This window comes from Acanthopagrus latus, chromosome 12 (genome assembly GCF_904848185.1).
Source record: "Acanthopagrus latus isolate v.2019 chromosome 12, fAcaLat1.1, whole genome shotgun sequence".
NCBI classification, from domain to species: Eukaryota; Metazoa; Chordata; class Actinopteri; order Spariformes; family Sparidae; genus Acanthopagrus; species Acanthopagrus latus.
The window spans coordinates 18,888,616-18,914,304 of record NC_051050.1 but is presented as its reverse complement, the minus strand read 5'-3'; the positions used below and the strand labels follow the sequence as shown (position 1 = coordinate 18,914,304).

The 25,689-nt window shown below is 42.6% G+C and overlaps 2 protein-coding genes and 2 long non-coding RNA genes across 9 annotated transcripts in view; 1 reads left to right on the top strand and 3 right to left on the bottom strand.

Annotated features, from left to right (window-relative positions):
• Positions 1-2,884: 2,884 nt before the first annotated feature.
• On the bottom strand, positions 2,885-4,418 carry LOC119030224. Of its 3 annotated transcripts, none has more exons than XR_005078214.1 (3): positions 4,262-4,418; positions 4,049-4,129; positions 2,885-3,285 (listed from the first exon to the last, which is right to left on the bottom strand). It is a non-coding gene; the product is annotated as an uncharacterized LOC119030224 (long non-coding RNA). The 3 variants fall into 3 exon arrangements; XR_005078213.1 differs by having other exon boundaries at positions 4,282-4,418; XR_005078212.1 differs by having other exon boundaries at positions 4,049-4,418.
• Positions 3,239-17,577, top strand: rnf165a (ring finger protein 165a). 3 transcript variants are annotated; one of them, XM_037117651.1, is made up of 8 exons: positions 3,253-3,374; positions 11,649-11,949; positions 12,750-12,878; positions 13,015-13,144; positions 14,400-14,504; positions 14,941-15,036; positions 15,142-15,242; positions 16,743-17,577. In XM_037117651.1, the coding sequence occupies exons 1-8, from the start codon at positions 3,314-3,316 to the stop codon at positions 16,858-16,860; spliced, it is 1,041 nt and encodes a 346-aa protein (XP_036973546.1). In that variant the 5' UTR covers positions 3,253-3,313; the 3' UTR covers positions 16,861-17,577. The 3 variants fall into 3 exon arrangements, 2 of the variants coding, with proteins under 2 accessions (XP_036973546.1, XP_036973547.1); XM_037117652.1 differs by lacking the exon at positions 3,253-3,374 and adding an exon at positions 5,704-6,093; XR_005078211.1 differs by lacking the exons at positions 11,649-11,949; positions 12,750-12,878; positions 13,015-13,144; ... (2 more) ...; positions 15,142-15,242; positions 16,743-17,577 and adding an exon at positions 4,417-5,706 and having other exon boundaries at positions 3,239-3,374.
• A 564-nt stretch (positions 17,578-18,141) lies between these two features.
• LOC119030225 lies at positions 18,142-19,092 on the bottom strand. Its single transcript, XR_005078215.1, has 2 exons — positions 18,488-19,092; positions 18,142-18,394 (listed from the first exon to the last, which is right to left on the bottom strand). It is a non-coding gene; the product is annotated as an uncharacterized LOC119030225 (long non-coding RNA).
• Positions 19,093-21,975: 2,883 nt separating this feature from the next.
• LOC119029407 (lipoxygenase homology domain-containing protein 1) overlaps positions 21,976-25,689 on the bottom strand; it is a 29,860-nt gene continuing 26,146 nt past the window's right edge. For both annotated transcript variants that reach the window (XM_037116198.1, XM_037116199.1), the window contains 5 exons: positions 25,337-25,522; positions 24,893-25,063; positions 23,321-23,459; positions 22,866-23,021; positions 21,976-22,772 (listed from right to left, as the gene is read on the bottom strand). In XM_037116198.1, coding sequence (XP_036972093.1) covers positions 22,292-22,772; positions 22,866-23,021; positions 23,321-23,459; positions 24,893-25,063; positions 25,337-25,522 — 1,133 coding nt within the window. In that variant the 3' untranslated portion in view covers positions 21,976-22,291. The remainder of the gene's footprint in view (positions 22,773-22,865; positions 23,022-23,320; positions 23,460-24,892; positions 25,064-25,336; positions 25,523-25,689) is intronic.

The window sequence follows — 25,689 nt, the reverse complement described above, 5'->3', positions numbered from 1 at the left end:
ACCAGAGGGCTCACACCAACGACAAAAACCTGCATATGACTACTTGTCATTATAAGTGATCACAATGTGTGTACAACTTTAGCTTTCTCCTTCCTTCTGTCATGATGCTTTGTTATTTCTGTTGTGAAAAAGACAATACATTGATGAATTTGGATGTTTCTTTTACGTGACAAAATAATTGGATTCACAGCTTTTGTTGTCTTGTGCCATTATACACTAAACTTGTTGAGTTGTGGACTTTGGGAAGACATCTGAAGACGACACTTTGCACGAAAAGAAAATTCAGCTTTCAAGAAGATCTAATATTACAGCAGCTACTGATTTCATACTATATACCATACAGGTTTTGTAGAAAAGTGATAGTTGTTAAACAAAGGGAACTAATTGCAGTCGTGTGACCTGCACTGATAGTAAAGCACAGTGAAAGACTCTTTGTGTGGCACCGCAGGCTTAAAGCATTAGATGGTGGGAAGTGGAGGACGAGGACATATGGGACTAAGAGTTTTGTGACCCCCTCAGCTTCCCCGTGCCCATCTGTTCCTCCACCCTTCAGGCTTAACACTAAAGGCGCAGAGCTTTTCAGGACACAGACAGTTTTGGTTTTTTTTTTTTTTTATATAGCATATCTGCTGTAAATGAAAACGCTTTTCAACACAGGGACGTAGAGGCCGCTTTTTTTTTTAAAGGCATTATGATGCGTTGAATATTATTTGGTGACCTGTAGGAGATTATCCAGTTACAATTCCGACCTGACTGTCAGCCATGCTGTTGTGTTTTGGGTAGTGTAGGCACTGGGTTTTGACGTGGAATGAAAAAGAAGATATTGGTTGTCCTGCTGTATTAGCGCTGGGCAATGTATAGATATCATGTTGTTATCGTGATATGAGACTACAGATGGTCTTAGATTTTGGATATTGGGATATGACATTAATGGTGTCTTGTTCTGGTCTTAAAGGCTGCATTACAGTAAAGTAATATCATTTTCTGAACTGTTCTACTCTTTCTAATACCTTCCTTTACCCACTTACAGTCATTGTATCCACATTACCTTTGATTACTGATTAGAAATCTCATGTTAGCATTTTGTGAGAGTACCAATAGTTAAAACTAACAAACCTGTAATATGTGTACAATGCTTAAGTGCTTATTGAAGTAAAAGCACGAAAACAACCATCTAAAAAAACACTACGAGAAATGGTCCTCCATTCAATATCCCACTTGAGGGAAGCTGAACTTTCCATCTTCGGCTGACTCTCAATCTGCTCTGCATGTTCCCACAGCTATGCAACAGTCTTTGAGGCTGGGGATGATCAATGCTGAAAGACTCGCTCTGAAGGAGTGGAAGTCACCCTCTCCCTCTTCCTTCCAGAGAGGGATGACTGACAGGATTGGAGTCACACAGATGGAAATACTCAGGCTCTTGAGAACTAATTCAATTAAAAAATTCGCTGCTATTTAGGATTCATTCCTCGCCTGCCTAGATGAGGCTGCGGGAGGTTAAGTGACACAAGCCTCCAACTTGCCCAGTTCATTTTCTTGGCCCCTGTTTACATCTATTGTACAGCCCTCTCAAGTCCCCATCTACTTCAGTTGTTTAGGAGAACGCTGTTTTGCGGTGAAGCTTCAGAGCAGTTTTGTGGACTACAAAACTTCACCCGCCTTTCAATCAACACGAGGATGAGCAGATAATAACTGGATTTTAATTTTGGGTGAACGTATCCTTTAATCCTAATAGGACCTGTTCATGAGAAAAGTTGATTCTTGAGCCTCGCTCCGAACTCTTAACATATTGACGAGTTGGGATTGTAGGTTGGGCCTGGCCGCCATCCCAAAGCACTGGGAATGAGACTCAAACATCAACTTTTGCTTACATATAGCACCTTTAGATAAGGCATCACATGATATCAATTGATCACGTTTTGTTTGTAAAATCAAGCTAATTAGTTACTGTGGCTGGTGAATGATTGTATAGTAATTCCCTCTGAGATGCAGATGAATGGAAGCTACAGATTACAAAGTAATATCTTTGATTTCCACTGTAATTCTTTTAAGAGCAGGCCCCTATTTTAGTAGTATGCATCTGAAATCCTAAATAAACATTATATGTCTCCATGTCTTTATATCTGTTCTTCCTTCTACTTGTATCAACTCGTATTGACTTTTATTGACTTAACAATTTTTGTTCTTGTTTTAACTGACTTGTGACCAGACTTCCTTTTGTTTGGAGTGTTTATTCTGTTATATTGTCTTCCTTGAGCTTCCTGCTCTTGTTTGATTGTCAGAAACTCTGTTTATAAAGTTGCTATATAAATCAAGTTTATCATATCATCATTTATTTCTATGTGGCTCATTGTTGGGATGAAGTGTAATTTAACAGTCTCTTATAAGAAACCAGCTCAATGAGTCAGTATTTGACAGGTTGGGAGACTCAAAAATCAACTTATCTTACAAATTCACCTTTAAATAAAGCATCATAAGATTTAAACTTATCACATGTTTTGTTGTAAATCAAATATAACTGGTTGCTGTGGCTGGTTGATGAATGTACAGCAGATTGGAAGTTACAGATTACTGGGTAATATTTAGTTTCCATTGTTATTGTTTTAATAAATAGGCCCCTATTTCAGTAGCACACATCTCAGATCCTAAGTAAACAGTTCATGTGTGTTATGTTATGTTGGAATGAAGTGTAATTTAACAGTCCCTGATAAGAAACCAGCACAATCCCAATGAGTCACTATGTATTTTCTTTAATCAAAAGAAAATAAACTTTTCCTACAAGCAGCACCTTTCAATAATATGATACAAATGGATCACATATTTTGTTGTAAATCAATGTGTCTGGTTATTGTGGCTGGTTAATGAATGAACATTGGACTGGAAGTCACACATTACTGGGTAATATTTAATCTCCACTGTTATTATTTTGATGGCTATCTCCATCTCAGATCTTTAATAAACAGTACATTCTGTGTCACTGTTGGGATGAAGTGTAATTCAACACATTAACATTCCCTGATAGGGGAACCAGCAGCACTAAGCACCTTATCTGGGCTGCTGGATCCGTGGATCCAGTCATGGGAGGGGGCGGGCCGTCCAAAACACAGACGTCCCCGCCCCGGCGCTGTTCCCGTTGGTGGAGCAGGGTGCCAAAGCCGGAGGGTCCTGATCGGAGGGGTCCAGTGATTGGCTGCTCTGGTGTGTGTGTGCAGGCAGCGCAGCCTGTCCGTTTGAATGTGCTGGGGACTAGAGGGGATCATTTCCATGGACCATCTGTCTCACTGGCTGCCCACACAACAAAGAAGGACCCAGGATGGTGTTAGTACATGTTGGATATCTGGTTCTCCCCGTCTTCGGCTCAGTTAGAAATAGAGGTATGACTAGCTCTCTGTGTTTCTTTTATCCTAACCCTAACAAATTCTCTCGGCATTTTCCCTTCTTTTTTTTAAATGTCCTCAGTTGATGTAAACAGAGCTGACACCTGCTAGCGAAAAAAAAAAAAAAAACGCGAGCCAGCACAACCGCGACAGTCTTAGCGTGGTTAATGTTAGCTTTCTTGCTAGCTTGTAGCGTGGCGCGGATTTTAACGTTAGCCCGAATTAAAAAAAAAAAAAAAACGCAGTTAGCAGGAGAGGAGACATTTTATCTCACAAAACCCGCCCGTGTTCGGGTATTTTACGGGCCTGTTACGGCACCGAATGACTGCAGCTGTCAAATGGCAGCCCCCCGTTTTTTTTTTTTTCTCTCCTCCTTTTTATCCTCAGCTGTGCTCGGCTAGCGCGGTCTGCCTCATTATCTCTCCACTGCGCGGTGTTTACAGCGATTGTGTGCAGTCACCTGCTAGCTAATGTTACTGATACCGGCCACATCTCACTAGCTCAGCTTTAGCTAATAACGTCCAACGACTCTTGTCTGGGATTGCCGTCAGTAAATGTGGCCGAACAGGCGAGCTCGTACATCTCGAATCAGAGCGGACTGCTGGTAACATGTCAAGGGGGATGTTTACCCCCTTTGTGCGCAGCTGGCATCGAGTCTGTTGATTTCTTACCCCCAACACTCAGGAGTTAATGTCAGTTAAAGGTCCTCTCAGTGTAACGGCCATACCTCTGAGTAAGAGGCAGTTGCTGGTCTTAAAAAAAAAAAAAAAAAATTAAAATGGTGCCCAGAACCAAAAACATAGCGTCAAATGAAAACAGCATAAATATGAATAATCACACTCGCTGAATTGGGCTTATAATAACAACAACAACAGTAACATCACCCTCCATTGCAGTAGGCTACCTGTGTTGATTATGTAATAATAATGGTAGTAACTTGACGTGCATTGTTAAGAAAAAAAAGAAGAAAAAAAATACATGCAGTAGCACCAATGATTTCATTGTGCTTTTATTTGTGTTCTTTTTTCCTGTTCCATAGTATCGAGGCTGGCTCTACATTCCGCATTTCTCAGACCTTTGTCCCCCTCCATTGTGTAGCTAACGATCATCTGCTGCTGTCTGCCGTAGCCTCTGCCTGTTCTCTGCATCTAGCTGTATTGTGAACCCCTTCTTCCTCATTTCCTCTTTCCATCTGAAGACGACATTGGCATTAAAACCGAGTTCCCACTCATACCGTATCCTTCTGTGTAACAGACTAAAGAATAACACCTTCTGTAGAAAAAAAAAAAACAGTTTGTCTTTATTTAAACTGTCATGTTGCTCTTCAGTGAATAACCCATTGTAGCATTTAGACTTGACTACAGACTTGTCATTGTGATTCTCCCATTCAGTGTGGATAGACTACATTCTGCTGTAAATTTCTGTAAAGTGGATACATTTTGATCCTTCCCCCCCAATCCCATTCGATTACAGCCAGGCTTGATCGAACTCCTCAAATCGTCTCCATCCCCCCCCCCCCCTATTTTGCAAAGGTGCATTGTACCAGTCATCAGTTTAAAAAAAAACACTTGTATGATCACCTTCTCAGACAGTAATTCACCAATTGGCCGATAACCCTGCAGCACTTCAAATTGATTTGTGTGATGTTATTTTCACCTTTTTATGGTCCACTGCACCTGTTATAGTGGCGTCCAAACAGCTGCTCATAATCCTATCCATGTGTGAAAGCCTTTGTTCCCCCCGCTAGCCGAATTGATTCACAATAAATTGGCGAGACTCAGGGCTAACTCATCTTGCCATTTGAGAGAGAGAGAGAGAGACAGAGAGAAAAAAAACCAAATTCCCCTTTTTTCAATCCACTCTCATGCACAGCCCCCCGTCTCAAGTCTTTCCTCAGACACCTCCAGAATGCTATCCATTTTACAGGGATGTGTATATCCTGCACTGCTGTAGAACTCCTTTTAGAATGAAAATGTCTTTTATTCTTTGGTTGTGGTTTTCTACCTTATGTTCTTTGTATTAGATCCTAATGCATGGTCATTTTTATACTTTTGTTTTTCCACATTGAACAGCAGATTCCAATGTAAACTTTGTGTAGAGATGTCCCTGCTATACTGAAATGTGCTGTAAGCATACACATCTACTCATTGGATGCTGCTTCTGTTCTGTTAACCCTACAGAGAGCATGGTCGGGCCTTGCCTTTGGTCTTTATTTGCATGGTATTATTCTGGTTATGTAGGAGATATTACTCTTATTATTACTATTATCACACAGTGCCACACATACTAATATTTTCCAATAAAGACTGTAGTTTTCTTTCTAACCTTCAGTGTGCTTTTTGCTGATTTCCATGTGTTCCTCCCCTCCTCCCTCCACACTGTGCTGTCACTGAGACGGTCCCCTCACTCTTTATGTGCTCTCATTTTCTCAGCTGTCTTTGACAGAGTTTCTTCAAGTTGATGCTCTGCTTACTTTGGAGTAGGGGCAACTAAAATTTCTATGCATTGAGAGAGAGAGAGAAAAAAAGCATGTTTATTCTCAAACACACCAGCATCTATATTTAATGTTAACACGCTGTCATTTCCTTCCTAATCCATACACTGTGGTTTATAGAACAAAACACAGCCTCCCTCACATCCACTCTCATTGGTGTTCATTGGTGATCACTTAACATTGGAACAACCTCAGGCGTTATGGATAAAATCCTCTGTCACGGTAATTTTGCATTTAATGTCTATATATGGTTACATATTCTATTTTTTTGCAAATGTAATAGAAAGAATTGCTTATCCATAAACCAACCACAATTTGTTTAGCTAATCCAGCAACAGAAATACCAAAAGAAACCAATTCACTTTAAAACATTGATGCAAAAAACAAGTAAAAGTCCTATATTGCAAGATATGAAACTGGTAAATGGTTTGACAAATGAATTGTCTTATGGTACATGATGAGCTCTACTTTATTTATTACATACTGTATACATTATACTGGGGTACATTCTATGTGTTATGTTATGAAATATTTCACCATCTAGGGAAATCCTGTTGTGTGCCTTCTGCCAGACAATTATACAATTATAGAGAGCCCAAGTCCCAACCCTTCAGCCGTGCCTGATGGGTCCTTATCTCGGAAAAAACGCTGAACAAATTCATTTTTGATCCTGTGTGAATTGTGCCGTTAATGATGTATGTTTGTCCAGTTAAAATATATTTTTGCAAATCAAGAAATTGCAGTTTGTCACAAAGGAAGCAAAATACCTTTTGGTTTTTGTGTAAAACAAGTCAGGGAACTTAATCATCTCGCTGATATACGTCACCAACACCAACATGGCTGCTGCCCAGGCACAAAAGAAGCATTAAAAAATGTCAAATTCCCAATTAACCTGGCCTCTTTTACAGCCACAGTTATGTGAAAGGAGAGGTAGTTCTGTGAGCTAGCTAATATACAGGACCTGGCTTGAGTTTTCAGGTTTGCTGGGCATTTTAATGTCGCTAACATGACTTTTGGGTATGTCATCTTTCTAATTGCATTAATTCCCAGTCCTTACTTCACGAGTTTAATGACAAACTGCGATCTTTAACTTTTAAATTGACAAACTCAAACTGCAACATATTTCTTCTGAAGCAAGGTCCCATGTCTGTCCACCAGAAGGGACTTGACTTTGGTTCTCTATACGACAAGGTTAATACCACTTTCATGCCTGTGTACTAAATACAAGGCTACAACCAGCAGTTGGTTAGCTTAGCTTAGCACAGACAGTTGAAACATGGGAAACCGCTAGCCTGTCTGTGTCCAGCAATAACAAAAATCTGCCTGCAGCACCTCTAAAGCTTGCAAGTTCACACATTATACCTTGTTTTGATGTTTAAAATGTTTGAAACGTTATTAGCTACCGTATGGGGCGTTGGGTGCCAGACCATCTCTTGGCTGTAAAATAGTCGCCAATGATGGTCTGTCCCCATAACCCCTCCCCCCCAAAAAAAAATAAAATACAACCATGTAATTACTCTGATTTTTGTGTGGATTGAACAAAGCCTTGCAGTTGTGAGATTTAGTGTTGCTTTAGGTGGATTTTGGCTCTTTTAGATGGAGCTAGGCTAGCTGTTTCCCATATCGCCAGTGTTTGTGCTAAGCTGATATAACCAGCTCCTGGCTGTAGCCTGACAAACATGAAAGTGTTATCAATCCCCTCATTAATTGGGTTCATTTATTTGGCTCAATCAACAAAAGGCAACTATTTCAAATGTGAAATGTCACCTGTGTCTCTGTGTAAACTGTTACCTTCTTTCATTCAGTCCTTCTGGTGTTAATAGGCAGAACAGACCTTGGCATATTTATACAATTCAACTCTCGAGGCATAGAAAGTGGCATGTCGCTGGTCACAGGTATATAATGTAAAAATAAAGTCACTCAGTTCAGCTCTTTTTATAGCAGCATAACTAAACCCAATTCGGCTGACATGACAAGTGCACATGAGGCTTTTGATCATTTATCGCAGGAGGTCTGTGAAATTATTAAATTAAAAGTATAGAGTAAGCATTATTTTTTATTAATGAATAATATTTGCATTGTCTGACACATTCTGATTGTGGTAATAGACCACAATTTCTCAACGTAAAGTTTTCAAGGGTTGCTCTTAACAAACGATGCATTAAAAAGCCATCCCTTCTGTTGAATGTTTGAAAGGGAGGCGATTTGTTACAACATGCAGCACTGGCTCTGTTGTCAATTTCATGTACATATTATTTTAAATATAAACTCAACAATTTCAGTTTTACAGTGCGGCATTTCTTCACTGTCACTTTGCAGCCACTTGTGCCTTACATCTGTTCGCTGTGTCTGAAATAGTCTTGAGTTATTTCCGTGCAGACACAAGGTGTGTCTGAGACATGTGTACGTTGCAACTTTCTCCACCAACAACAGCAGCAGACTTTTAAATAACTCAACAGCCATAATGCATATGGGTCTTTCACCATGGCTGCACCGGCTCACAACACATTAATATCAGATGTTTTGTCTTCCACCCCGGCACCCACCCCTGTCCTCATTTGACCGATGTGTAGCATCAAGGTCAGCGTGGTGTGCAGGCGGGTGCCATGGTCGAGTCATTTTGTATGCAGACATTCAGTCCAACATGGAGGCTGATGGCACTCGTTAGTCCCTCACTGTGACCGTGAGTGTGCTAATCAGTGATATCAGCTGGTGTGGCGGAGGGTTTTTTTTCGACGAGAGGCTGCACACACACAGGGCTCACGGTGTCACGTGGTGGTAGACCACCGCACCGGGGCAGAAGACGGGATTATGTTGGAGAGGAGGTGTGATTGTAAAGCTGCAGTGATGGAAGATGGAAGCAGGAGGGGGAGGGAGTGAGGGAGGGAGAGAGAGAGGGAGAGACAGGTTCGATGTCAGACTGCTGCAGTCGCGGCTGGGCAGGGCTTACGGGCTGTCACTCACACAGGGACACCATGCCGCAGCCACAATGTGGGGGAGGGGCTGTCTGTGCAGCAGCTCAGGGGTGAGGAGAGGTGGATGAGTGTGTGTGTGTGTGTGGATGGGTGGGGGTCTGTTCTGCACCAATCAGGCATTTTCTGTATGTCCGAGTGGGAACAAGAGATGTAACAATAATAAAAATCAGGGCTGCTACTGCTGGCAGCACTGCAGTATGTCAAATATTAATGTCAGACGTTCATGCTGTGAAAGAGCCCACAGACAAATAATGTGATATTTACCCCAAGCTCCACACTGAGTCCAGTCTTACCAGGTCACAGGCGCTACACAAAAGTGACGTCCAGCCTTTTACCAATCCAAACCACCGAGTCTGACATTTCTGCTCTACTTCCTCGGACAAATGTTGTTTTCAGTTTGCTCGCGGCTCTCGAGGTTCACTGGCTTCACATGTCCCCAGGCTACATGAGCAAAACAACAGCCATGAAAATCTAACATATTCACAGTAACTAAAGGAATAGATTGACATTTTTGGGGTATATGCTTAATTGAGAAGATTGATATTGTCATTGCTACATCCAGCAGCTGGTTAGCTTAGCTTAGCACAAAGACTAGATTTGGGAGGAAACGGCTCTGTTGCATGGCTGTGGCCTAAGGTAACACAATCTGGTAACTTTGTTATGCCATGCTAGCTGTTTCCCCTTGTTTGAGGTCTTTGTGCTAAGCTAAGCCAGCTGCTAGCTGTAGACCCTGACACATCAAACCGATATCAAAGAACTAGCTTTGATGAAGGCTGGCAAAAGGTTGTATGTTCTGCGAAAAGGAAATAACTCTGATACCGTTGATGTGGATAAGCTGCCATTTTTGACAGCACTCTCGCTAATATAGCCGGTTCTAATCGTTAATGTGTTGAGAAGACGCACTGAATTGGTGAAATCACTGATACTACAGTGACAGGATCAAGAGGCTTACCCTTTTTTTTTTAACCCGCTTCTCTTTTCATTCACTGATCCTGGCCGCCATTGATTGTACAGGCTCAATCGGCCCAAAAAACGCTGACAAGGGCCTCTTGGTCCCAACAGTCAGCTATTGTTACGGCCTTTGTGAAAGGAGTGTTGTCAATCTTCTCTAATTCTCAGAAAGTGAAAGCAGTGCAAGAATGTTTGTAAATATTATGAAAAACCAGTGAATTTATCAACATAATTTAACTTGACATAATTCTTACAATAAGTTGGATAGTTAAGCATTCAAAGGTTTGATTTGAAAATGCTGTTTTTTAGACCAAATTGCTCAAGATCATTGATGCTGACAATGTTTAGCACTGGTTGTATTCACTCGTACCAGAAGTTGAGCTGATAGTTTGCACCAGGTATCATAGGGGCTAGAAATAAGGTTGGTAAGCCAATAATTCCTAACTCAAGTATTTTTTATCTTGATTTTAGCACAATTTCGGAACAGACATCTTGAAATGGGATTTAGGATGGGATTTGAATCTACAGCCTTAGCACTGGATGTTATGAGCTCTCACCAGTGTGCCACCATGCAAACTAACAACAGGAGATGTGGCTTAATAAGCATATCACTAAGAGTATTTTTCAAAATTTTGAGTCAAAAATATCTCGGTACACTTATTATAAGGCACAATGACCTAGAAGTAGAATTTCAGTGAGATAATTTGGAATGTTTGTAGACCATTTCTGCTGGTTCTATTGGCTGATTTATTGATTTCTCACAAGCAAGAACACGAACAGTGGCATTTTTTCCCCCAACATGCCAAAATATACCTTAAAATAAATGGACTGAATGTAAAGTTTGCACCTGTACATGTATAATTGAGATATATTGTGTGTTGAGTTCCCAAAAAGAAAAATACAGACATGATCATTTGTAAACTAGATCTTGACTCTGTGACCCGTCTGCTGTCAGCAAGTGCTAAATATATCACGGGCCAACTCCTCTCCTCATATTAGACATACATTGCCACTTCGCATTGCTGTTTAACAAGTCCAGCTATAATCTGCCCGACTCATTTTGAAAACACAACAGCAGATGAGTCAATTATTTCAAAGGCACGGTGCTCAGATACCTCATTATGCACTGTGCACAGTCCGTCCTCAGTTCAGACCCTGCTGGCTGGCTGCTCCCTGTTCCAGAAAGCTAGTTACGGGAAGCCGAAGAAGTAACTGTTTGTCCCCACCTCACCCTCCTTTTCTCCGAGCTCGGAGTAATGCGTATTGATTGTTTCGTGCAACTCGATACCGAGGTGATTCAGTGGGACTACCGTGCAATCTCATGTCTCATCCACCTCTTGATATGAAGGGTGGGGGAAGGTAGAAACGCAGGCGGATAATCTTTTCTTGTTGCCGTGGAGGTTTTTTTAATGGTAACTCCGCAGCCAAACATTTGTTTCCCTCAAACGGCAGACATGATGTGGAGTCTGCATCTATAAAATTGACTAGATGGGGCCCTCTGTGCTTTAGATCATCTTGGAAACACCCCAGGCTGTTAGTGAAGATCCATCCTTCCTGCTGGCTGCGCCATGGCAAGTGGATCAGCAGGCCACTGGGTGCAATCTGTGTGTGGGTTTAGATGGTGCTCCACGGGGGTCCCAGGGTCTGTGTCCTCCATCTGCTGTTGTGTCTGTCTCATCCCTTCTTGTGTCAGGCCTCCTTTGTTTTTCTGTTTTGTCTGTATGATTGTTTTTTTGTGTGTATCTGTGTGCGAGAAAGTTGTTTTTGCTGTTCTGTGTGTCATCTCACTGACTCTTGATCCGGCTCGATTCTGACCCACTTGCGTTTATTCCCCCCCCCTTCCCCTCGTAGGAGCGCACTTCACCAGGCATCAACACAGCCATGCTACCTCCTGCCGACACTTTCACCTGGGCGCTCCCCAGGCACCCATCTCAGCAGAGTTCCCTCTAGGACACGCCAGCCAGCCGCCTCAGACCGGCCTGGCCACCCACCTGCCCCCGGCACACCATCCGCCCCTCACTGCCCTGCCCGCGCCCCCTCAGTTCCAGGATGTGCCGGGGCCTCCATTCCTACCTCAGGCCTTACACCAGCAATACCTCATCCAGCAGCAGCTTCTTGAAGCGCAGCACCGCAGGATTCTCCCACACTCCAGGTACAACTTACCAGTACCCAAGAGTCACACTTGAGTAATAGTGAAGATATTCACTTTTAAGATATTAAAATATTACTTTGGTAGAGGTGAAATTCATTCAATTCATTCAGTTATATGAATAGTTAAATTAGTTTTATATTCACATGTATGCATATATTATGTACAGTGATTCAGTGTACTTCAGTGCACATTTGAGGTTCTTGTACTTGATTATTCCCATTTTCCCCTGCTTTATAATTCAACTCCACCTAATTTTTGAGGCAGATATAGAACTTTTACTCCACTACACTTATTTGGTAACTTTAGTTACTACCTTCTTTGAAGTGCATTTTTGATTTAATGTATTTTATCAGTAAAAGTACATTTAATATCATTATACTATTCCTCTGGGAAAAGAAATATTTTAACACAATATGTTGTACTTACTAAGTATGACATTTGTGTACTTTTAACACTGGGATATACTGTGTGCTGTTGATTGACTGATCACATAACCCTAACCCTAACTACTGAAATCAGTGTTTATTTACTTAAATTGCATTAAATGCATTTACTTTCGCGCTGATGCAAGTAACCAGTAACTAAATATATCAAATACATCTAGTGAGTAAAAAGTACAACGTTTACCTCCAAATGACGTGGACTGAAAGTTCAAAGTAGCAGAAAATTGAAATAATCAACGTACAAATACCTCCAAGTTGTGGTTATATATATGTGAGTGAATGTACCATGCAAATACAGATACGCACAAGAGAAGAGAAAACCAAAGTCAAATATTTGTATCTTCTGTCTCTTTGCAGAAGAACCCAGGAGCGTATCCCCCTGAACCCTCACCGGCTGCGTTCAGGCTACGAGTACTCCCCTCCCCTCCATGTTCCCCAGCCAATGACACAGCAGCAGCAGCGGTACCTGGCCGAAGGCACCGACTGGTGAGTCACCGTCGGAAGATAAATAAGAGTTCTGTAGAGTCGAATAACGATCCCCTCCTTTCATCTCTGCACCCATCGGTCTGTCTGTCACTTTGGGTGCTGATGATGATTTAGTCGCCTGTCTGTCTGCCTGCAGGGATCTCAGTGTTGATGCCGGCCTCCCTCATCATCAGTACCAGCTACAGCAGCTTCCGCAGCACTATCAGCATTACCTGGCCTCCCCTCGAATGCACCACTTCCCCAGGAACACATCTTCTGCACAAGTGGTATGTTGGTCACCCTGTTATTTCTGGGCCCTGGCTAAAGGCATTATGTTATCAGATTGTCCGTCCCATTCCCGTGAACATAATATGTCAGGAACGCCTTGAGGAAATCTAAAGTTGGCCGAAACGGCCACTTGGACTCAGATGAACTGATAAGATTCTGGTGGTCAAAGGTCACAGTGATCTCACAAAATACCATTTTGGGCATAAATCAAGTTTTCATAAGCTAATCATGACCGACAGGTCTCGAACAAATTAGCAAAATCATAAAGTGATGGCATTTTATATCTAAAAGGTCAAATGATGAAGGTCACAATCAGTCTTCTGCACTGTAACTGAAGATGGCACCTTTCTCACTTAGCATCTTTGATTCAATTCCTTTAAAGTGTTTACTATATATACATAATGTATACATACCTATAGATGTAAAGACATACAACAGCGAGGCATTAGATCTATCAGAATTATTCTCCTATTTGTCCTGTAATCTATCTTGGTCTTTAAGCTAATATTTTCCGCAGTGGTTTGATATGTTCCAAGGCTTCAAATGCAATGATGAAATTTAAAATGTATTTACTTACAGTATGTGAGTACTGCGCTGATCTAGTATTGCACTCCTGCAGTTGGACTAACAAGTAAATATGTTTTAATCAAAAAGGATGAAAAATCAATGCAGCAGAACCATGTATTCTTTTCGAAATCTGCCATGTACACACTGATGGACTGGTGATGCCACTGTGGTAGATAAAACATGATAAAAAACCCCCTTGGGTGCCTTTCCAGTGCCCTCTCTTCACAATGAATATATCACAACTTTTTCTAGTTTTTCCAGAGTCCATACTTGTAGTGGCTAATGTAGCCTTGGGTTACAGCGATATGAGATTTTTATTGTACGTTAACCATCTCAGAAAACATCAAGATTTCATCGTTTCAGGGAATAAAAACAAGGTTATATTTGGTTAAATAATTCACTGTATTGTAATTTCACAAAATATTATGGCCTGACAGACACAACCTGGTGTACTGATGCAACCCCACTTTATCCTCAAGCAGAGCTTCTTTTTAAGCGTGTCGTTTAAATGACTGTATCAAGAATTTTGAGGACACGCCACCTTCTGCAGCAGGCGTTCGCTATTCTACAAAAAAACTTTGGTGTCACGCTTTGGAATTCTTCAAAATGGGTTTTTGTTTTAAAACGATCCATCAAAGCAGTGGTGGAGAAGCGACTACAATATAATGAAGCGTTCTCTTATTCTAGGTTGTGCATGAAATCAGAAACTACCCGTACCCCCAGCTTCACCTGCTGGCACTGCAGAGTCTGAATCCTTCGAGGCACGCCACCGCCGTGAGAGAGAGTTATGAGGTAAACCAGATTCTAAATGCATTTGGTACACTTTCCAAATCGAGGGCCACCTCATTTGCATTTTTATTTAGCGTAGCGTAGAGACATTTTACTTTGTCCAAACCACTAAGAAAACAACCTCACCTCGAGTTTGGCAGCCAAGTTTGCTCCGTTGTCATAGAAGTTGCAAATGTTTTACTTCTCGTCCATCTTGGCTTAAAATCTGAGCTCCATTTCCATTCAAATCAAATCAAATTCTATGTATGCAGCACAAAATCTCAATCACGTTACCTCAGTGGGCTTTACAGTCTGTACAGCCAGCGTCATCATCTGTCCTGAGACCCTCAATTCGAGAGACAAAAGACTCACCATATTGAGAAAAGAAAATCCTTGGAGCTGTTCCATTATTTGTAGCGGTGTCTGTTTTTGTTTATTTACCTTTGTGTCTGCTGTTCAGGAGCTGTTGCAGCTGGAGGACCGGCTGGGGAGTGTAAGCAGAGGAGCAGTTCAGACAACCATAGAGAGGTTCACCTTTCCACACAAATACAAGAAGGTAGGGGCGAAGTAACACGCAGACGCAAACCACTCAGTGTCTTCTCGTTGGATTTTTATGACTCTACCTTTTTGTCTGTCTGTCTGTCATCTGATGTGCGAACAGAGGAAGCCCCTGCAGCTGAAGATCGGGGAGGAGGAGGAGACAGATGTGGATGAGAAATGCACAATCTGTTTGTCCATGCTGGAGGACGGGGAGGACGTCAGGTCAGAAAATGCTCCGTAGCCTCAGAATCCCAACCCTTTCTTTAAATTAGCTTTGAAGAGACATTAATAAGAGAGATCGTGTCTGTAGGATAAATACGAAGCCACAGCCAGCAAGCGGTTAGCTTTAAATTAGTTTGATTCTCAGTTCAGGGTTGGAGGAAATGCAGAATTGTTGGGGTTTTTTTTACACTTGACTTTTCATGACAGATTAAACCGATGAGATAAAATGTGTTATTTTGAAGCTTCAGAAGTGCATTTTGTTCTGCTTGGGCAGCCAGGCTAGCTGTTTCTATTCGTTGTGCTAATTTTCTCAACTAACTCTCAACTAGAAAGTGAATCGATGTATTTCCTGTAATGTCAAGTTATTCTTTAAAGTAAATAAACTGAAATATATCAATGCACATGTACAGAATTTAAGGGGATGCTGTGGGACTCGGCTGCTGTCCCTGGGAAAGGATTTGTCAGCAAATGCTAATTATATCACAAACCATTAACCAGCAGCCCAATCTTCCCTGTTGTTCACATCAGAAATAGAGTGTCGCTCCGTGTTATAACAAGTCCGGCTTTAATCTGTCTGATGCAGCCCGACACAGCTGACACAACAGTAGATGGGACAGTTAGGAGGTGGATTCTGTTACTGTCTTTCAGAGCCAGGCTAGTTTTTTTCCCCCCACCTGTCTCCAGTCTTTGCGCGACACCGAGCTAACCGGCTGCTGGCTGTCACTTCATACATCTAAATGTCCCTCGGGATCAACAAAATATCTGTCTGCTGCTGTAATATTATGGCTGGATATCCGAGCAGTATCGATCTTCTCATTTAACTCTCTGCCAGAGAGCACAATTATTTATTTCAACAGTAGATGAAGGCTTGTGTTCAAATGTAAAATAAGGTAAAATGGCTCCATGCAGCTCATCTGGTGTGATCCCAGTCTCCGGATGCCCTGAGATCCCAGACTGATATGATAAGACGTTATTTACACCCTTTTTCATCGAAATCTAGCTGCTGAGATAAAAGCGTTTGACCATCTGAAGTGGGTGCACAAGCTCTACTGCACATCGAGGGTCTAAATAACATCTTTTCAAATCAATCTGAGCTTTCGGTGCCTCCGGAAACTTTGATTACGACGTACAGAGCCGTTACATGTCTTTTTTCACCTGGCTTTCCATCTGCACAGCGCTGATTAGATCATGTATTTTGGGTGAACTTATCCTTTAAGCAGTTATATGCGTGTGAACCTACTGTGCATGTGCATTTAAAAGTCGGAGAGTGAAATCAGGGGTGAAGAAGTGGGGCAAAGGAAGAAGGGTCGGTTTACAGCGTTTGGAGTCTCAGCTGTCTGGAAGGCATGTAGGATTGATGACTCAACAGAAGTCGCCTCCGCGTGCCTAAAGGAACAAAATTAACTCCCTGCTGGTTTGCTGAAGTTCCTCAACTGTGCACCGGGAGAGTCACGCCTGCCAGAGTGAATTAAAATGTGTCTCTGTCTCTGTGTCCTCCAGGAGACTGCCCTGCATGCACCTCTTCCACCAGGGCTGCGTGGACCAATGGCTGGCCACCAGCAGGAAGTGTCCAATCTGTCGGGTTGACATCGAAACACAGCTGAACCCCGACAGCTGATGAGATGGAACGCCCCTCCTCTCCTTGTCAATCACCCTCGCGTGGTTCCTGCTTCCTTCCACCCCGGCTCTCCGGCCCCACACCTCCCCCCTTCCCCTCTACACCCCCATCGTTGGGTGCTTTGCCAAATGTCTCCAGACTTCACGTGACATCATCACCCTTCTGACTCACGCTTTACTGAGCCAAGCCAGGATAACTAACTGCACGAGAGAGGCCGCGAGGGTCCTCTCTTTATATAGAAGCACATCCCCTCTGGAGGCTGAAGACACGCGAACACACACACATACTCATGTACACAGGGTTTACTTGTAGCTTGCTGGTCGTAAGTGGGGTGTTGTTGCTGTTGTGGTGTTGTACTGTAGGTAGCTCCGGGCTGTGTAGCATGTCCTCAAAGCCATGACTTAATGTCCTGAGAGTGGAGAACACTGAACCCCACACTGAGCTGGCTACTTTCTCTCTTTTCTCTCTCTCTCTCTCTCTCTCTCTTTCTATATATATAAAAATATATATTTCTCTCTTTTCAAAACACACTTCAATCAAAAGTGAATATTCTGCCACACGAGAAACTAAATGCTCTGATGCCATGTCTACCTAAAGATCATTTGTGGTCGTAGTAGAGTAGCAGTAACCAACCAAGTGACGATGCGGTGCGTTTGTGCGCCGGCTAGCTGAGTGTTTTAAAAATCCTATCATGCAGCTTTGACATTTTGCAATACAGTTGTACATTTACCTTTTGGGTCGGTGTCGTGTGAGGTGGTGTCGTGTGAGTAGGTCTCCTTCGCTGCTGCCAGAAGCTGATCGGAGCAGCGAATCGAGTCGCCGTGTGTTTAAAAACTAAAAAGAAAAAAATAGGTAGAAAGTGTTTTTTTTTCTTTTTTACCAAAATGCATTTCACCGTGTAGCTTGAGCCTGACGTGCAGGTTCACGTGTGTGTGTGTGTGTGTGTGGGTGTGTGTGTGTGTGTTTGCTCCGCCTAACAAATGGAGTGGATGGTTGGAAAAAATTGTGTAAATGTGAGCGCGTTTGAAGGGTTTCGAGGCGAAACACCTTAACTCGCTGTAGGTTAGCGGCCACTGGAGCGCTTATACAACACAAAGCCAAAAAAAAAGAAAAAAAGAAAAGAAAAAAGAGGATGATAAAAAGGAAAACTCGGTGCGCTGCAGAGAGAGGTGGGAGGAAGACTTAGCTGCCCCTCGTACCTGTGTCTTCACCTGGCGCGGGGCCAGCGGCAGAGCAGCGCCAACTGAAAAATGCATGTTTCGTTGTCGGCTCGGGCTGTTAGCTTCGGTAGCGATTTTTCCTTCCATTTTTTTTTTTTTTCAAAAAGGTACAGAGATGGCTTTGCATGACTTAGTTAATCTGAGCTGTGACTATCTTCTCAACACTAACAAACAGACAAACAAACAAACAAAAAAAAAAAACTGAGCACGGTTGTCAGCGGCTGCTCCCCCTGACCTGTAGCGTGTGTTCATCCTCTCGTCTCCCTGTTGGCGGCAAGGACGGGATTCCTCTTTGTTGATGTTTACCTTATTGCCTAAAGAACAAGCACATGTGACAATAGTTATAGCAACAAAAAAAAAAGGTTGTCTTTTTTCTTTCCTCGGTATTGCATCCGGTTTATATTTACGGTAGGTATAGATTCATGCAGTGTTTCAGCGGAGAGAGGAGCTTTGCGTATTGATCTTGTGTTATTCGTGTGACAGACCTCCCCTCGTGGTTGCTATGCTGGTTGCTATGCTGTATCGCTAGAACATGTAGAACGTGGTGGTGCGACGGAGGCAGCCTCGCTCTCGTGGTGCACACAGGCAGCAGGAAAGACGTCCAGGCTGTTGAAACAACTCAGTTATCACTTCGTCTCTCTTTCTTTCTTTCTTTTTTTTTTTAACCCTTTGTGTCGAGGAGGTTGAGAGGGACTCCTTTAGGACCTTCTCTGTCCTGTGCACTGTGATAGTATAAGGATAAGACTTGGCTCAGACGCTCCTCTCAGTGGGCCGGGGATCAATTAACGAGGATTACTCCTCCTCCTCCTCCTCCTCCTCCTCCTCCTCCTCCTCCCCTGTCGTGTGCACTGCCAGTGTTGTACGCTGCCTCCTCCTGTAGTGGAGTCATCCGTGATGAAGTTTTCATAGTTTACACAGGGTGTTGTCAGTTGAGATGCCTTAAGTATTTAACAATCATAATTTATTACTAACTGTAGATATTGTGAGTATGTATTTAATTTTTATATAGTTTGTTTGGGGGGGCCGGGGGGGTGGGGGTGGGGGAATGGGGCGATGGAATCATAATTTATTTATTTAGAAATAACATGAAAAATGCTATGAAAAAAAAACTATTACCTCATTTTTGCATTGTTTTAAATGGGAATGCTTTGCATGCAGTTGTACTTTTTTTTTTTTTTTCCGGAACACTAAAAGCTAAAGATTAAAAAAACAAAACGAATGAAGAGTCCTGCTGTTCGATCTCCACAAAAGCTGGCTGTGCGATTGTTTACTGTCCAAGGCTGAGCTACTGAGCCCGCTCTCCGTCTCTCTCTCTCTCTTTATCTCTTTATCTCAGTCTCTCTCTCTCTCTCTCTCTCTCTCATGTGGTGCTGTGGATCTTGGTTACATTCCATTCAATGCAATTTTCTCTGATCCCCCATGCTGTGATGTAGTGGACAAACTGCAATGAAGTGAATTGGTTTTTAGTTTGAATTATTTTGTTTGCACTCACTTGTTTTAATATGGGAACCCTCTCACTGGCAAAAAAACAGTTTAAAAAATAATTTAATATTAACACTAAGAAGAACTCTGGCTTTTTATTTTTTATTTTTTATTTTTATTTTTTTAACTCTCTGCTTCTCACAATGCACTATGGGTCTTAATAATGATCGTCCGTGAAGCATGTTCCTTCTTCGCTTTAACTCTTTGTATCTCTCTTTTTAAGTTTCATCTTTCCAGTGTTTTTTTTTTTTTTTTTTTTCTCGTCGTAGTTTTAAGCATAACAAGTGCCTCGCTTTAAGTGTTTTAGGAGATGTTTCCATGTTACCGAGACCATTAATAACAATCAGTCCATGAAGCCACCATGCCTTATTGGTTGCATAATTAATTAACAGAATGAGTCACGAAAGGAGCCATTTGACAGGTCTACAAAAGCCATTTGCTCTCAAAAGTCAAGCTGTTGGTGCGTGTCGTGCTGAAGCATTTACATATTGTGGAAATCGTTCTCCGCAGAGGCATGTCTCACTGTGGGCTTTACAAACACTACACAACTTCTTCCTCAGTTTCACCTTCTTTCATTCTGCCGCTCTCCATTTTCTTCTCCGCCTTTATTTGACCGTCCGTCTCTCCTCTCAGACTCTCTAATCCTCTGTTTCCTTTCACAGTTTTCAAAAAGGAAGGCAAGGGTTTTAAAGCACAACCTTTTTCTAAAAATGCATGTTTTCTCAGGTTTCGATATAGTCTCAATGGTTTAATAGTATATGGTGAAAATATATACAAAGAATATAACAGAAAAGAAAAAACATTATTAATTTTGTCGCTGTTTGAAACTGAAAAACAAAGCTGAAGAGAAAAAAAATATCCCAAAAAGTGCCAGTGAAAGGGCTGCCGCCATCCTCGTACGAAACTCTGCTGTTTAGCTGTGACTGCGCAATGTTTTTCAATATAGGATATTTTATCTGAAAATAGAATTATTTATCATTAATATTAAAGCAATAGCGCATTAATGGTGATGAGTGTGTTGATGAAGAAATGGATGAGCATATTATGGGTAAATGTTAGATTCACATGTGGTGGAATTTTGTACTTTATTTATTATTACTACTAATGATAATGATAATGATTTGCATTGCTAAACCCAAACTGCTCTGTTTTGTTTTGTTTTGTTTTGTTTTTTTTTATTTTAATTTTATTTCATGGCTTGTATATTATCCTTTTGTATGTGCTCTTTTTGTAATAAACTGGATAAAAATGGACAAGGACGTGTGTGGTCTCACCTTTTCTCCCCTGAACGTCAAACGTGGTTAAAATTCGAGCCTTTGACACTTATTATTAAAAAAAGAAAATTAAGCTCTCTTTATGCCGTTACATCAGGTGGAAACATTCTAGATGCACTGGGTATCACACATTTTCTAAACATTCAGCTTGGAAATATGGTAACTAGAATCGTTATGTCTTTAAAGCAGCAACAATGGATTTTTTAGCCACTTGGGGGCAGCAGATCAAGCTGTAAACCCAAAATTGACATATTATCTTCTTCTAAATCTGAAAATACAGTCAGCTTTTGTTCATTTGCTCATATTAAGGCTTAAAGTTATGCAATGTTAACATTAAAGGCACCTCGAGGGACTCTCTGTGAGGGCTCTCTAGCTAGCTGTTAGCAACAGGCTTCCAACATCCTTCTTTGCCTATTTTTGAATTAGCCAGGAGTTCGGTGGAGTCGGCCACTGCCAAGATGGCGACCGCCAGAAACACCCAAACCCCAAGGAGGGCTCGGCTTTGATATACTTGTGTTTTGTTTGTTTGTTTTTTTTTTGCTTCACAACCTGCAATGAAATGACTCACTATCATAATTTGATACATTTGGTTCATTAACATTTGGAAAGTCTAGAAAAGCCATGCAAATAAACAAGTTTAGCCCTGTATGTGTTAGCCGTGTGCTAAACCACAAGTTAGCGGGAGGACAACATGGAAGATCTGGGTAATTTTATAGAAAGGGTTTCGAGCTTTTTTGTTTCTCATTATACGTCCACAGAGCCGCCACAATGACCCGCACAATAGTTCTTCAGAAAAACATGGGTGACATCACAGAGACTACGTCCAGGTTTTATACAAGATATTTTCCTGGTCACCTTCTGAGTGCTTGGACAATGATCACCCTCCTCGTAGCTGTGAGAGAAATCTTTGGCAAACTTTGTTCTGCTGTTTGGCTTTGGGCTGCTCGAGTACAGTGCGTTTATTAGGGCTTTTCCACCCAGAACTGCTGCCTGCAGATTGATGATGTTGTACAATTAACTCAGTGAGTCTTTAGGCCATAAAGCCAAATGATGACGCTGAGACACTCTGTGGAGCTGCGACGAACTGTGGAGCCAACTTAATAAATAATTTCGTGGATCAAACAGGATGAAAGCTGCAATTACGAGTATCACAAAAGAGTTTAATCTTTTATAAAACCTCCGGTATAACAAAGCAACTGAGGAGAACCATCCCTGACATATGAATCGTATAAAGAATGGCACGTTCTGTTTCCTGACCGAGGAGATATTGTCACAGTATTTCGTTCACAGGTAGCATTAAATATTCAACCATGATATCATTTAAAAAAAAAAAAAAAACAATATGAATGTAAAAATACGTCTCAGTTCCTGAGATATAAAACGTGCCAGAGCAGAATCTCTTTGGTCTTTGCTGTTAAACATGAGGGGAGATCTCTCTGCAGTAATACTTTTTTTCTAATATTTCGGGTAGAGGACCCTGAAGATCTGCCCGTCAGCCCTCTTAGTGTCCAACCACTTCCCGCAGAGAAAGATGGTGGTGACGCCGTTGGCCGTGTTGGTGACCTCCACGCGGTCCAGCAGCCAGCTGGGACTCAGACCGGAGTTGTCGTGCTCCATCCGGACTTTCTGCAGCTCTCCCATGTCCAGCATCTCCAGCAGGAAGCGGTCCGTCTGCTCGCGCTCGAAGAGGTTGCGGAACTTCTGCCGCAGCTGCCGACGGCCCGAATCCCCATTGGAGCCGTAGATGGTGATGAACACGTTGGCATCTGTCCCCGCTCCCTTCTCGTCGCCTGTGATCACGATGATCTCGTACTTGACGGGCACCAGGCTTCGAGCCTTACTGGCAAAGCTCTCCAGGGTCTTTGTGCACTCGAAGGTCAAGAAATCGTCCCTCTTCGGAGAAAGAGGGATGAGGGCATTGCAGGCGAAGAAGTACCTGGAGTTGAAGATTAAACAATTAATTTTTTCGTTGCCAGCAAACGACATGATGTATGTAACGTGGGCCACTGAGCAGAAACGGAAGTCTTACTTGTTTCCCAGTTCCCTCTCGGTGACGACGACCTCCTCCACATACCAGTAAATCTCCCCCTTTACTTTCTTTCCGTCCTTGGGTGTGTGGCCCAGGCAGATACCGGCGATGTCACCCAGGTTCTTGGACGAAAACTCGAACCTGTCAACATTTCCCCTTGAAAAGAGAGGGAAGTAAACATGTTAGAGCAAGTAGCAAGTCCATTTTAATTGGCCCACGTACTTGAAATTCATGCCACTGCCAATTTGTCCCACGTCAGACTACATTTCCTACAGGACGGGGTAATATCATCGCAGCGGATTGCCGCGTTCTCCGGACCTCAAGTACCTGAGCTGGTGGGATTATCATAATAAGTGTAAAGGGGGAATTAGAAGGGGAGAAAGAGCTTTTTCTCCGCACTTTTTTCATGCAAACAAGCTGCAGCTCATTGAGTTAATCTCGCAGCAAATACCTACCGCAAGAACCGCTTCTTCTTCGAGGAGTTCTCCATTACAAATTCTTTTGATCGGCCCTTCCTCCCCTCGAGTACAATCCAGGCATTTTCTTTGGTCTCTGCTTCGTCCATGTCTCCAGTCGTGACACAAATTTCATACTCTTTAAGGGAGGAGACGCAGACAAGGAGGAGTGAATTGTCTCAGTTGTCCTCAAACAGGCACACACAAAATATAGAACAAAAATACAAACGCTATAGTCCTCAGGAGTTTCATGACATCAAACAAAGGGCTTTTCTTTCAATTTGAGAGCACGACTTATTGATTTCATGTTCAAATAATTCACTTCAAGCCCGTCCTCTACGGGCAGCTACATATATTTGTACACTTTTTCAACTGTATTTAAAGCAAATGTGCCCCCTGACGAGGCACAGATCATTTCATTGGTCAGCATTACACCTGGCATTCTGCTGGTTTGGGGATTGAGCAGACGTTTCTCGAGCCCAAAGAAGCAGTGAATGTGAGGAAAAGAAGCTGAAGCTGAGAGCAAAGGAAATCTGTGCAAACATACATTTTGAGCACAGGCAGCTAAATGAGTGCAAGGGCAGGAATTTGAAGGAAAAGAGTTACAAAATTGGGAGTTGAAATCAACGTTCAGACCCCATGGAGGTATTATTCACTGTGCTGTCAGGTTTTTTTCTGCAAGTTCCATTTTCTCTGGTTTTCATTGTTAGTGTCCACCATTCCTGCACTGGAGAGGATGCAACATGTAACCCCGGCTCATTTCGTCTCATGGATGTCAGCCTCTTCACTCTCTTTTCCACCGTAACTGTAAGTCACAGCTGAAGCAGCGGTCACAGCTGAAGCAGCGGTCACACTGCGCGCCCGAGTCCTCGGATGACTGTACTTCTTGTCTTGTAATGAGTATCTTACAGCCGTTGTTGTTTGCACACAACATGAGTAATCAGAGGCTGGGGGTCACACACACACACACACACACACACACACACACACACACACACACACACGAGTCCAAGTTGTTTGTGTTCTGATTTTCAGGCAGCAAGGATAAAACTGAAAATGGGGAACTGCCTGCTGGTACTGCAGTTCAACAAGGACGACACGGTTACAAATACTGAAAAGCTTGTGTGTGTGTGTGTGTGTGTGTGCCGATGCATCCTGATAGAAACATGCGAATAGATGCATGGTACGACTGGATTCGGAGAGCTACTGCGGGTCACAGCAGGGGAGAGGAAGAGAGAGAGTCGAGAGGAGAGGAGTGTCGGCTGTTATTGGCCGTTTCTTGTTGCGTGACTGTCCTCTCCAGCCAAGACCAGATATTTAGCCTGATAGATATCCAGTGGGGTCTGTGAGGCATCGGCGAGCTCTAGGATGGCATCTTTAAACGATTAACTTTCAGCCAGTGGGAAAATCAGGGCTAAAATCCTGTAATGTGAATTCAACTTAATGTTGCTCCTTCACTTTAAAAGCCATCCAGCAAAACACAAGCAGGCTTTTACTGTGAAGATGCCACCAGATGACAACATGCTGGCATCTTTAAAATATTCAGCTTTAAAACGCGTTCCATGTTCTTACTCGTCTTCTCGTTGAGGTCTAAGTAGTCGTTGTTAGCGCAGGCCAGTTCTCTCATGATCTGTCCATCGTCATCGTTCTTGGCGAGCCAGCGGTCGCAGGGGAAACGGAAAGTTTTGTCCATGATCTCATCCTTCACGTCGATATAGTCTAAGTGCCATCCTGGTGCAGGACCTGAAAACAAACGAGACAGGAAGTAAAGAGAACGCATCCAAGAGTGATGCAGCAACCTTTCAGGCCAATGAGTAAAATGCTGTGTCAGCCTTTCAGGTTGTCTCAAAGCCAGACGGTGACGTGGCAGTTGTTAGCGTTCGACAGCAGAGCCGTCAACTTTCAGGTTTCATCCAAATCGAACAAGCAGTGACTGAGACTTTTCAACATGACAGTTAGAAAGAGCCGATTTAATCAGCCCACCAGGCAGAGCGACGGTACATCTGGGCGGCTGACCTGAGTTGTCGTGCCAGACGCGTACTTTGGAGAGATCTCCCATGCTGAGGATATCCGAGAAGCGGAATGTGTCCACCTGCTTGCGCTCAAACTTGTTGGACTTGTTGCACTCTTTCAGCGCCAGCGTCCCCGTGTCTCCGTTCTCTCCGAAAATGATGATCCACACGTTGGCATCAGTGCCGGCGCCTGTGGGGACGGGAGACAGAAAATTATCAGATGTCCCGTTCCAATTTTCTAAATGCAAAAATGTTGGATTGGATTAATCAAAGACAATGTGACAAACTGTGAGCTTGGTAACGTACAGTGTTTACGCTGCTTCATGGTGCAATATGTAGGGCTAAGAATTGGCGTCC

Bases quoted from the DNA above. Each gene is read 5' to 3' on its own strand.
- rnf165a (XM_037117651.1), top strand. From the start codon at position 3,314: ATGGTGTTAGTACATGTTGGATATCTGGTTCTCCCCGTCTTCGGCTCA. The intron at 11,950-12,749 runs GTACAACTTACC...GTCTCTTTGCAG, and splicing joins AGGATTCTCCCACACTCCAG to AAGAACCCAGGAGCGTATCC. The intron at 15,243-16,742 runs GTCAGAAAATGC...TGTGTCCTCCAG, and splicing joins GAGGACGGGGAGGACGTCAG to GAGACTGCCCTGCATGCACC.